The 13,375-nt window shown below is 36.2% G+C and overlaps 1 protein-coding gene across 8 annotated transcripts in view; it reads right to left on the minus strand.

The window, feature by feature from the left end:
• The window catches only part of NFIB (nuclear factor I B), a 234,883-nt gene that overhangs the window by 36,230 nt on the left and 185,278 nt on the right, over window positions 1-13,375 (minus strand). For all 8 annotated transcript variants that reach the window (XM_082657076.1, XM_082657075.1, XM_082657074.1 and 5 more), the window contains 2 exons: window positions 4,616-4,750; window positions 600-784 (listed from right to left, as the gene is read on the minus strand). In XM_082657076.1, coding sequence (XP_082513202.1) covers window positions 600-784; window positions 4,616-4,750 — 320 coding nt within the window. The remainder of the gene's footprint in view (window positions 1-599; window positions 785-4,615; window positions 4,751-13,375) is intronic.

Raw genomic sequence — 13,375 nt, forward strand, 5'->3', positions numbered from 1 at the left:
CACTTATACAAAGAATCCTTAAAGCCACTGCACAGTGTTTACCACTATAAAAATTAAAAAAAAAAAAAAAGACTTCTGGTAATGTCACTCATTATGAAACATAGTCATGTCTGAGCAAAGAATATTCAAGTAGTCATCAAACACTGAAAATGTTTACATTACCAAAGCTTATTTTAATACCTAATAGTTGGTCTATAAATACAACTGGAAGGTCTTTTGTGTGTGTTTATTTTAGCTCATACTTCGCTTCTGCCTGAAATAAGCACTTTGTCTCTGTGTCAAACCAGGTATTTCAGAGGTGTGAACTCCAGCTCAGAACATTTTTGTCAGTGGACCTTCTGCATTAACTTTCTCTTCACTCAATGAAAATCCCAAAACATCAAACCAAGAACATCTTCACAAATGTGCCCCTTCCTTTGGGGCAACATACTTCCTACCTGTCATTCAGCCACCTTTCAATAAAAACTTAGTGAGTCACCAAGAAACTTCCTGAAGATGGATTTCAAAAGCTTGCTGTTCTGCCAGACACACTGTCTAAGTAAGCTTCAGGGCTTACCGTTAGACCTGTGCTTTAATTATATGTTCTCTCTCATTTTTACCTGGCTGGTTTGCGGACTGGATGGGTCATAAGAAGGTACGTAGTTCTTCAGAGTATCCTGAGGATTCAGGTGGGGAGGATATCTGATTGTTGGATGAGAGAAGTAGCTCGATGGGGCTGGAGGGAGAATAGCTTGTGTTGGAAATGGCAACGGTGAGGGTGGAGGTGGAGTCCGAGTTGAGATGACTGCAGGAGACAGGAAAGAAGAGAGGACTCATTAGCTGTTGGCCATACCGCTCCGTCCCAATCCTACAGAATCCTGGGAAACTATACAACCGAAGGCTCTTCATTTCCTCCCTCTGATTTAACCAAACTCTCTTAAAATAAGCTAGTCTTTTACTATTATCCTCTATGCCAGGACTGCTAAGCCCACACAGATATCACCTCCAGTCTAGGGAACGAACAATCTTGCTTTCTAGATCTATGAATGGTTTTAAAAAAAGAAGGTTCTCTTTTATAGGTTAAGCCAATAATTCATAAAATATTTCTTTAAGCAAAGTTATTTCCCATCAGAACACATTCTTTGATTAAAAAGTCTTTGTCTCCTAAGTACAGACCAAGTCACAGCATTAAGTAGAGGGCAGGGGACCCACACATTTTCTAACAAACTTCAAAACAGAAGTGTACTTCAATTTTAAGTAAATATTTTGCATTATTTAGAAGGGAAGCCAATAATTAATAATGTCCTGAATAATTAACTGATCATTCTATAAATGCTTTGGAATATTTGAACATAAACCTGGGAACTCTTTTTTTAAATGAAAAGGTTCCTTTTAAAACCAAAAGAGTTCTATTTTCTTCCTACTCTAACTTTTACTACATGTAGCTCAAAAGACATTATTGAGATAAGACCAAGAACAAAACCCTCAGAAATGCAAATTTTAACTTTCATATAGGCATATTAACTTACCCATAAATCACATATTTTATAAAGAGAAATAATGTACAAAACATATGTGATGTATATAATGTTTAATTTTACTGTAGTTTTTCAAAATTAGTGTGATCATAATTTATTATTTAGTTTTTAAAATATGATGCTTAAGTTTAAAAATGGGGAAAGAATACAATTGCACAATCATTCTGTCCATAATGTTAAATTTGTACTTTACATAAGTACAATTTAAGAGTATCAACCAGTATAGATAGAAGTGAAGATTAACTGTCTATTTCTGTTTACTATTTTGATCCAGATCATAGGAAATTTATATGATAAATGTTTAGTGTTTTATGAGACAATGTAGCAAACAATATGAAAAATAAATTCCTTCCATGACCTATAAATGAAAACCATCTGGAATGACTTATTTCCAGCTTTGTAATTACGTACAAAAAACATTACCCTTAAGGGATATTCCTTATCTTCCCCAAAGAAAGCTTTTTCAGAAGATACAAGAAATTTAAAATGTACATCATAGAAGAATCATAAACTCAGTTTTATGGTCACAACTCTGCTCCCTGAATGTCCAGGGAACTCAGAATCCTCTGGATTGTTGCTACAGTACAGATTCCTGGGCCTAACCACAGACGTACTAGATGAGGACCTCCAGGGGTGAGGCACCAGAAAGTGCATTTTAAACAAGTGCCCCACGTAATCTTTGCACACACTGAAGTTTGAGCATCCTCCATCAAAGGGATGCATTTCAGAGAACAATTACCTATTTCTTAAGACAAAACTCCTTGTTGAAATACTACTTTATTTAAGGAGTATACACACTTGAATGTGTAATTTAAGAAAATGCCAACGCCTCAATTAAATTGCACATCTTTTGACTCAGTGTTGAAGTGCTCTTAATCTCAGCTCAATTTAACCACGGTCTTTACTTATATCTGTACACAAACCCTTGGAGGATATATACATAGCTCCATCATGGGTCCTCTGGGCTTTAAGATCATTTGGCATCAGTAGTTTTGGAAGAGATCTCTTTTGATCTGAACTGGTACATAGCAAATCAGAGCTCAAATCTCTGGGCTCCCAAGTACTTATGCTCAAATAAGCTCTGGCTGGCCTGATACAAACTAGATAGAATGCAGAATTCCCAATGAAAGTAAAAATGGCTACTTTCTCAATAAAAGTCATTCTAGTCCTTTAAAGAAAGAAAAGCAAACTACAAGGCAAAAAATGTTTCCCTTCATTATGAAAGAATTCATACATACATGCATGCATACATGTACATTTATGTATTCCTTGCCTAGATATTACAAAGTCTTCCTAATTGCCTCCTTTCCTCCAGTCTTGCTCCTTCCAATATATCCTGTATAGTCTCAAATTAATAATTTTTTTAAAGTATCATTTAAATCATGGAACTTCTCTGCTAAGAATCTTTCAATGGCTCCCTACTGCTTCAATAATAAAATCCCAACAACTTCACAGGTTTGTACAGACCTCAAGTGCTTTAAGACCCAGTCTTGCTCCACTTCTTTGGCCTCATCTCTGGCCACTCTCTCCTATTCAGGGCACATTTCAACATTTGCGGATCCTTCAACATATGGCAGTTCCTTGCTGCAATGACCTCTACTGCATTGATACACGCTGTCCACTCTGCCTGAAATGACCGCCCCCCGGCTTGTTCCTTCTTGTGGTGAACTCACTCTTCAAACTTCAGTTGAGAACACACCTCTTCCAGGCGTCTAATCCTCCTCCAAGGATGTAATCCTGTCATACTCGATGCCTGGCTGATGATAGGGTCCCTCTCTCTCCCCACTATGCCATGAGCTCTTTAAGGAGAGAAACTGTTTCTCATGATAAGGTGTCTGCCACAGGCCCTAATATATTACATATTGAACATATATATGGTAAAGGACAAAGGTGGAAGGCTTATCTAGATCGCTCATGGTTTATTATGTAAAAATGTACTCTTGAATTTTTTCCAAATATTAGAAATATGAACACTTTAATCAGATATGGGTGATTTGACTTCTAAGTTAATTTTGCCCAGATACTCAACATTACAAATGTATGAAATAGTTACTGACTTTTTTCATCTATCTTAGCAGTACAATAAATGAATGTAAAAAATTTTATATACCACAGCTGACTTGTATATTCTTCTCTTAATTTTATAATTGTCTTAATGGTAGCATTGAAGGCCATGCATTTTTAAGTATAGGGACAATACATATCAATATATATTTATAGACCAAAGCTAAGAACTTTATTATAAACAGATGTCATATCCCTTGAATAAAGGTTTAAAAACTAGATTCAGTTTTTTTGAAGAATAAAGAGTTGTCTCACCATAAATTTAAAGCAATAAGAGTATCACTATAAACATAATTTTTTTTTACATAATAAACTTTCTCCACCTAAAATTCAGACTACTCCTTTCTAGGGTTTAAGAGCAATAGGTAAAAAGTATGGAGTATTGCTTATGAATTATACCTCATTTTCAATTTTAAAAGAGGATTTAACATTAATTGTTCCTCAAAGTATAAATGTGAAATATCGGATTCTTTTTCCTATTTAAATTATGATATTAAACATAATATCAAATGTACTAGCCCACAGGAAGGATTTATGTACATGAAATAATTGTCAAAGAAAAGTACTTCTTTTATTTTTCTGATTAATTTTACTCCCAAATAAGTAGCTAAAATATTGATTTCTGTAGAGAAAATAGTATCTATGGAAATAGTGTCTATATATCAATGCTGCTGGAAATACTCTAACTCAGCAGCATACTTGAAACTCCATCTTTCTCTTTAGTAAAATATATAAAATTAGGACCAACCTGGAAGCTACTGTTAAGATAACTATATATTTTCTTATCTTTTGTGATTGTAATCTTTCCAATACAGGCAATTTAAAAATACATTATGTAGATGCTATTTAATTGTATGGCTTTAAAATCTTTCCTCAAATATTAATAAAAATTTTTTGGATCAGATTACGACCCTCCCTCTTTGGTTGAGAAAATAGGTCACCTTAGCTATAAGGATAGAGTTTTGATCCATCCTTGAGGGTTTAGGCTCTGCGAACAAGAGGGAGGTTTCTCTTCTACGCTTGAAACTCCTTACCACTGTGTGCAACTCCAGGTATTCCGGGATGGTGGTGCTGGGGGAAAGTGCTCAATCTTGGGGAGGAATCTTGTGGAGATGTAGAGCTGAACAATGGCTTTTCAGGCTTCTTCATAGTAGTCGGAGAAGACATATCTGCCGAGAAAGAGAGGAAAGCCCAAGCTTTACTTAACTTTCTTAAGCTACAAGGTTCACATCAACCTAGTAAGAGATCTCATTTTCCAACATTTTATGATTTTTGTACTTTTTGCTCTTTTACAAAATACAAAATGAGGGTCAAAGACCCAGCTACGTTGGAGCTTTGAAATATCTGTCAGAAACAATCTCCACTGAAGCTAACCCAAGGCTTCATTAACAGTACCATCGGAATTATTCTGACCACTAAATAAACTTTGAACTTCTGAACAACTAAGCATCACGTTTCCCTCGGTCCCTTGGTTCACATCAAGGTCTTTTTTAACCTCAGCATTTCATTCTTAAATGTATACAATTCAGGGGTTTGTCTTTTGACCGACCTAAAAAATAGAGAAAACCTGGGGCAAATGTGAAAAACAAGCCTTGAGTATGCTGGTAAGTATAATCTATCACTGATTTAACATCTTTTATGGAAAACTCATTACTTGTTTGGCAAAAAAGACATTCCTTAATATGTTCATTCTGCAAATATTTATTGGGTTCCTCTATTTGCCAGGTAAAGGGAGGATGTTACAAAAAATAAAAAAGTAATTGCTGCTGTAGGGATATTCACGGTCAGCGAAGAGAAAAATGGTAAGAAGAAAATGGTTGTCAACAGTTGAGAAGGAGAAAGTGTGTTGAGAGCAGAGGTGCTGTGGTGTTTGCTGCTACTTCTCCAGCCTCACTGCACAGGGGCAGTGATCACCTCAGCTTCCCCAGGTTAAGGATGGTACCCCCAGTGACACCATGTTTAAAACATGAAAAAAATAAAAAATAAAAAATAAAAAAATAAATAAAACATGGATGGGGGTGACATTCCCAGAAGGAGGAAATGTTCCAAAGGAGGGGGGCATAAAATATGTAAGTATTACACATAGTCTGTGGAGTGGTGAAGTACAAAGATGAGAGAGGGAGCGAACAGCTGGCAGGACCCACACAATGAGGGGTCTCAGATTTCATGTATAAGTGTCTGAATGCTTACCCTGATAAGAAAACACTATTGATGGGCAAAATAGGATCATATTTGCTGTGTAGAGCAATCCCTCCAGAAACTACATGGAGGATGAATTAGCTGAAATAAAGACAGTAATCCTGGATACTACTTAAGAAGATAGATTAATTACTACATTCATTCCATAGATATTTACTGAAGGTCTAGTGTAGCCAGACTCTGCGCCAGATACTGGGGACACAACTGTGACCTAGATTTGGCTTCAGCCCCTATAAAACCTGAAATCTAGACGGGATACAGACAAGTTAAAAAGGAATTATAAAAAGAGCTGTGACAGGAGAAGTATTCAGGGCTTCATTCACTCATTCATCCCACAAATATTTAATACTGCCAAAAGACAGATATGAGACTTGAAATAAGAGTAGAGATAGAGCTAATGCAATAATAGATATTTCAACAGAATTAACCCAATTCCATAAATAACTAATTTAGAAAGTCATCATCTTGGGTGACCACGAGACTGTACCATACAGCTAGTTGGAATACGGAATTCAGGAGGGAACTCCAGTTGGTAAGGAGAGATGTGCCCTTTTTCCAACACCTAGAGTAATGCTGATTTTTACAGAGGTTTATAAATGTATAGTAAAATGTTCCAAAAATCACATGAGCCATGAAGTTTAGATTTCTATTGTCAGAAACTTTAAATATATACACAGGTAGACAGAATAATAATGGATTCTTCTCCAGTACTCATCACTCAGCTTCTTTAATTATTCAATTATTTCATCTTTACCCCATCTATACTCCCTCCCCCTGCATTACTTTGAAGCAAATCCCAGGCATCATATAATTTCACCTATAAATATTTCAGTTTAAGAAATATTTTCGTATTTCTCCTCATAAAAGGAGAAAATTTTATTAAAAGAAAAAAAACCCAAGACTTTATCACACATAAAATATATGTATACAATTTGCATTTTTAATTAAGAACTTTTTTTTGACATGAGAAAAAAACTTCATGGTGCTATTAAGATAAGAAACTAGTTATCACTGTTTTACCATTTAAAAAATTACCTAAGCTCTGGTAAAGGCATCCAATAAAATTAAATATGTTTTCAGCACACTGGCATGTAAAGAATACATATGCTACTGTAACTACAGTAGACATCACAGTCTACAAAAAAATGACAGGCGTACTTGTAGCTGTAAGCTACAATTTGTGACTAACTGGCTGTCACTAACCTATCAGAACTTTGATGAGTGTACCATTTCCTTATATCTTTCTCAAAAAGAAAAAAAAAAAAGGAAAGAAATGTTTACTAACAGAACCACAGCAACTAATGCTGCTACATAAAAAAAAAAGAAACTTTTTAAACCATTTAAAAAATAGACAAAGGAAGTTCATTTCAGCTAAGTTACCTTAAAAATGACAAAAATAATATTTGACTCCACTTAAGAGCTATGTGATTTTAAAAGGTAATACACAGGGCCTTCCATGGTGGTGCAGTGGTTAAGAAATCCACCTGCCAATGCCGGGCACACGGGTTCGAGCACCGGTGCGGGAAAATCCCACATGCAGCGGAGCAACTAATCCACTGAGCCACAACTACTGAAGCCCGTGCGCCTAGAGCCCATAGCAACAAGAGAAGCCACCGCCATGAGAAGCCCACACGACACAACTAGAGAAAGCTCATGTGCAGCAACAAATAAAATAAATAAATTAATTTTTTTTAAAAAAAGGTAATACACAAATATAGGTTTTGGCCTGCTGCAAGTTAATCACAGACATATAGATTGTCAGAGGTGGAAAGAACCTCTATAACGTCCCTCACTTTATAGATGATGTAATAAGTTTCCATTCCAAATTTTTAATTTAAAATTAACTCTTAGAAAAAGAAACTGGTAAGTTTCTATTGACACTCTTATGCTTTACTTGTGCTTCAATATAAATTTTGAATTAAATTAACGTGGGTAAACGAGTTCCTAAAGACTCCACAGTATAAGTAATAAAGCATATACTATACATCATTTAAAAACAATTAAATATGACCAGAGTTTGGGAAGCAGAATGAGTGTCATTCTAGTTATGTCATTTCTGGAGAAGATCAACCAAGGCTATTGCAACTACTACAACTATTTCAGAATTTTCATTAAACCCAGGCGAATTCACATGAGCCTCTTTTCATAAAGGGCATATAAATCAGGGGTGTTTGTACAGAGAAATTCAACAATATAGATGATTATGTAATTTTTGAGAAACGAAGCCTTTGCATTTTCTTAGTCAAAATGATACACTTGGCTTTACTGGGTAATTATTACAGGTCCATTTATTTTCTAGTTCTCTTTAGGCATACACTGAATAATAATGGTACCTTCATGTTCAAAACACACAGGGGAATTATAGAGGCCAACACTGCAGAAACAAAATAAAATTCACTCTTCAAATTGTAAAAGGCACCATAAACTGCCTTCTTTTTAAACAACAAAATTAGCTTAAAGTAAGTAAAAATAAGAATGGGAAGGTCCACTGTCCATAGTGAAACAGTTTTTTTAAGAAACAGATAAAGAATGGCAGTATTAAAAAGTAGGCTTAACTGCCTTTGTTTTCCCACTAAATGAAATTAACCTTGGGCTCATTAATCAATAAAAATATACTGCTATACAGCCTGTACAAGGCACTAAGTACTTAAGGTGACACAAAATGAGCCCCCTACCCCCTCACAAAGAAAACAAAAAAAACTCTCTGGCTTGAAGAGAGAATAAAAGTAAAAGGTCAATTATCTGGGAGAAATAAGGGTAGAGTTTCTAGCTATTGCATTTTAAGCATGAATCAAGCTCGCATTGTTTTTATTTTAATTTTATTTTGAATGTCTGAAGTCCAATAGACCTCATGCCAAACTGAAAAATGATATCGTTGCTATTTTTAATGCTCTAGTATGCTACAGAAAAAACATGTTTGAGGAGTGGATAGATGGAAAGATGTTTTTACGTGACCTTTCTGTGGAGAAAAACAAATGTCATGCTTTTCACAATCTAATGTCCTTCAAGCAGGAAGAATCATACATAAAAAGATTACGTTGAAAATAAGTTGAATAATAATAAAGCTGAATAATATATAAATATACAATAAGTTGAATAATAATACATACTATCAATGCATAAGTTGAGGAATACAGGAAATAAAGAAGTTGCAGAGAGAAGCCAGATGATAAGAAAAGGATTAGCTGGTGTTTTTACTGGTGGGAAGGAGGCAGGAGCTGCTGGTGGTGGAGGAGAGGGAAGCAGAGGACAGTGAAGGCTTGAAATCAGGCAAAGAAATTTAAATGTGATTTGGAAAGCAGCACTATATAAATGAATTGACTCCCAAAGGGAAAACTTTCCAAAAGCTCTATTTTTTTCCATTCCCCAACTCGGCCCATTTGATTAAATGGTTACATCAAGAATTTCCTGTCTCTTCTCTTTCTTAAACATTCCTCGTCGTGGTTCATCATAAAAACAGTAGTTGGAATCATCTCCTTCAGATGATACCTCCTTCATCCTAACATCTAGCATGGTACCACATTTTTACTTTAATCTTTCCTTATCATTCTGTTTTATTTAAACTTTAAGCTAATTTGTTTATGGCCTCCTGGAGGAGAAGGGGGGCCCGAAGGGATGTGCTTCTAACTCTGTGCCTTTCCTAGCATAGGACGGTCTCTTGGGCTAGAAAATTGTTTTTCTGCCCTCTTATTCCATTTATAGAACAATATTTTATCCACTGAACCAACTTGACTTACTTTCTCTTTAAGTAATCCCTCTTAAAGAATTTTGGCGGTCTAGATTTCCTTAATGATCCTATGATTGTGTCTTATATTATTTGATTTTTTTTCATTATTATTTTGTACTTGTTATATCCGTAGCATGTCTATACGTATGCTTAAAAAGTTGACTAATGGCTTACCTCCTACAGAAGATGATTTCATCAAGGGCACAAAAAAAAATGTGGAGGACAAGATCATGCTACTCAGGAAAAGAATTTTTTAAAATCTAGGATTAAAAGAAGGTAGAAGAAGTGGAGCAGACACTGTGTCTAGGCAGTTTATTTTAGAATCTCTTGCATGTGAAAGAAGCTATCTGGGGGAATGATAACCAGTAGCGTAGGATGAGTGAAATAACCACAGTCAGTCTATCTTAAAATGTATGATGCATGAATAGATACCACCAGATGAGAAGGAACTGAATGTAAAGCAAAGAGAGAATACAAAATCAGTCACTGAGCTTCTAATAAGTGTGAGAAACTAAGGAAAGGCAACAAGTTCAAGATGTTAAACAAGACAACCTGCTCCGTGTCCTGGTGATGCTTACGGTTCAGCAGAGAGGACAGACATTAAATACAAAAATTCATTAAATAATTGCAAGTGTGATAATACTGGATTATAGAAAGGATTCTTCTTAATGGCCAAAAATTAGAGACGCTGTCTTTTTAAAGGAGATTCACATTGATGGTGCTCGTCTTCAGTGTCTACACCCATGTTTAGATTTATAATTGGACAATTAGCTATGGCTTTAGAAACCAATTGCGTAGTTAAATACATAATAGAAAACTACCATGTAAGAAAAAGTTCATGTAGGTTACTTATATAAGTCAGTTCCTTTAGACTTACGCATGCCTTTAAATAAGTATTTTGCAAAAGCAAGTTATCACGTAATTTTTACTAGCCATACTCTTAAGTTTTTTTGGCACTCTGACATACATACATCCTAAGCCCTGATGTGTCATTCATTCCACCGCAACACTTCAAAGAGATAAAGGCTTAAGCAAATAAAGAGTTAGATCAACTCATCTCCCAACAACGTAATTTCATCCACAAAGGAAGAGCATTGCTGTGAAACACAGCGTATGTACTCGACTAGGCGGCAGCTTGCACAAATGGCGCTCCAGATGTATATCTGTTCAAGTCAGCCCAAGGCAACAATTTTGATCAATTCTAATGTGATAAAAGGCTGCAGGGAAAGTGTGCAGAAACGTGTTTACGTCAGCCCTTAATTAAACTGTTGTTCACTTCCAAAGAACCTTAGGAAACACTAATGAGACATGAGTTTTGGCAATTTCTTCATCAAAGCAAAGACCCCTTCCTCAGTCTGTAGCAACCTGTCATCCAAGTCGCTCCCGGGATAAATGTCACATGACACTCCAATCAGTTAGCCACCTGTTAGTAGAACTTCACTGAAGTCAACTAGTGATCTAGGGCAAGCTCCAACAGCTACCTCAACACCTGCCTGTCTGGGGCACCTGCTCCTTTTTCACATATAGGAGAGCAATATGTTAGCTTTTCCAATATGCTTCAGTGGATTAAGGTTACAAATCGAATGTCTATCGCCTACGTAGAAAACACATCATTTTCTTTAAAAAAAAAAAAAATTCCTTTTCTTCTTCCCTACATGACACTTACAGTTTACAACTATTTGAAATCAATTATGTAAGAGCACACAAGAATTCTTGAATTTCTATGAAGCTGTTCTTTTCAGCATAGCATAACACTAACAAAATATATTAACTGTGCCATTCCTATGATTTAGAAAAACATATTTCTATCTAGTTAACAAAGAAGCAAATTGCCTCAAAATCTTTTAAAATTCCAATATTTTTACATCTTCCTAAGTTGTCTTTCTTATTTACATGTCATACTTGTAAACAAGTCTAAAAGAAGCCTCTTGATACAAATCACCACTTGCCGACTTCTCTTATTTTCCAGTATTTAATGTTAAGGTATATTTTATTATGAGGTGCTTATAAAGCTATAATCATTGTTAAAAATGTCTTCCTTATTTTTTACATTATCAAGCTGCTGAGCAGATGTTACAGGATTCTTTTTTTGCAGAAAAAACTCAAGGTGCAATGAAACTTTGGTCCTTTGGTATGAGCATGATACAGATCAGAGAAGAAAAGTGCATATGTGGGAACATTTAGCTTAGGGAGTCCAGTGACTAGGATTTGACAAGATTTTATTATATTGACAAGTCTTACTAACTTAATACCCCTCATAGTTTTCCAAGTTTCTTTATTTTTTACAGGTTTTAGGCTTCTCTAGATTTTAAAGAGCTTTATAGATTTATAAAAACTCTGGATATAGAAAAGCTCTTCAGAGACCAAACTCATTGGAAGAAGGCAAAGGTGGTTAACACGCCCATTACTCCCTTGAAACTCTGTCAAGCAACACAAAACAGACTGACAAGTGAACATTAGCTAAACTGGGGAATTTCTGCTTTCCATTAAAATGTTGGGGTGAAAGCTGGATGACAACATGAAAAAGGAATGACCCATCTGTATAAAATAATAATGCTCTTTATAATACATGAGATAATAAATGAGAGGCTACGAAAGCTGGTGTGTGGGATGAGTTCAGGAGCTGGAAATCTGATACTTGTACTTCAGGCCATAAATCCGGAGTCAGTCCTGAGACAGGGAAACAGCTTGGGCCCTGTGCCTGGAGGACAAGGAGAAGGCAGGGAGGATGACTCTGCCGACTGAGCACTGAAAGAGACCCAGGCTTCCCCTCCTCTGCTTTTGCCTGGCAGTAAATTGTGTGCAGGAGAGGAAAATTTAGAGGAGACGCTATTTATAACTGTATAAGTGTTATGAAAAATACTGCAATTACCAACTGCAGAAGATCCCGGCCCAGAGCTTTGATGGATTTATTTCTATTGTTTCTCTGTGGAGAACCATACTGATCCTTACTTTCCTAAGTTTTACCTGTAGATAAAGGACCCATGTGGGGATACAGCCACTGTGGAGAACAGTATGGAGGTTCCTTAAAAAACTAAAAATAGAACTACCGTATGACCCAGCAATCCCACTACTGGGCATATACCCTGAGAAAACCATAATTGAAAAAGAGTCATGGACCACAATGTTCATTGCAGCTCTATTTACAATAGCCAGGACATGGACGCAACCTAAGTGTCCATCGCCAGATGAATGGATAAAGAAGATGTGGCACATATATACAATGGAATACTACTCAGCCATAAAAAGAAATGAAATTGGGTCATTTGTAGTGAGGTGGAGGGACCTAGAGACTGTCATACAGAGTGAAGTAAGTCAGAAAGAGAAAAACAAATACCGTATGCTAACACATATATATGGTATCTGAAAAAAAAAATGGTTCTGAAGAACCTAGGGGCAGGACAGGAATAAAGAGGCAGACATAGAGAATGGACTTGAGGACACGGGGAGGGGGAAGGGTAAGCTGGGACGAAGTGAGAGAGTAGCATGGACATATACACTACCAAATGTAAAATAGATAGCTAGTGGGAAGCAGTTGCATAACACAGATAGATCAGCTTGGTGCTTTGTGACCACCTAGAGGGGTGGGATAGGGAGGGTGGGAGGGAGATGCAAGAGGGAGGAGATATGGGGATATATGTATATATATCGCTGATTCACTTTGTTATAAAGCAGAAACTAACACTCCATTGTAAAGGAATTATACTCCAATAAAGATGTTAAAAAAAAAAAAAAGGAACCTATGTGGGGAAGTGCCCCGAGGGAGTGAGTCTGTAGGACAAGAAAGGAGAGAGACCAAGTAGGTGTCTTTACTTGAAAGCTTTGCATATTCCCTGAGGTACCCTCTCCATTTCCCCATTTCCTTCAC

Source organism: Grampus griseus (genome assembly GCF_964374135.1).
Source record: "Grampus griseus genome assembly, chromosome: 6".
NCBI lineage: Eukaryota > Metazoa > Chordata > Mammalia > Artiodactyla > Delphinidae > Grampus > Grampus griseus.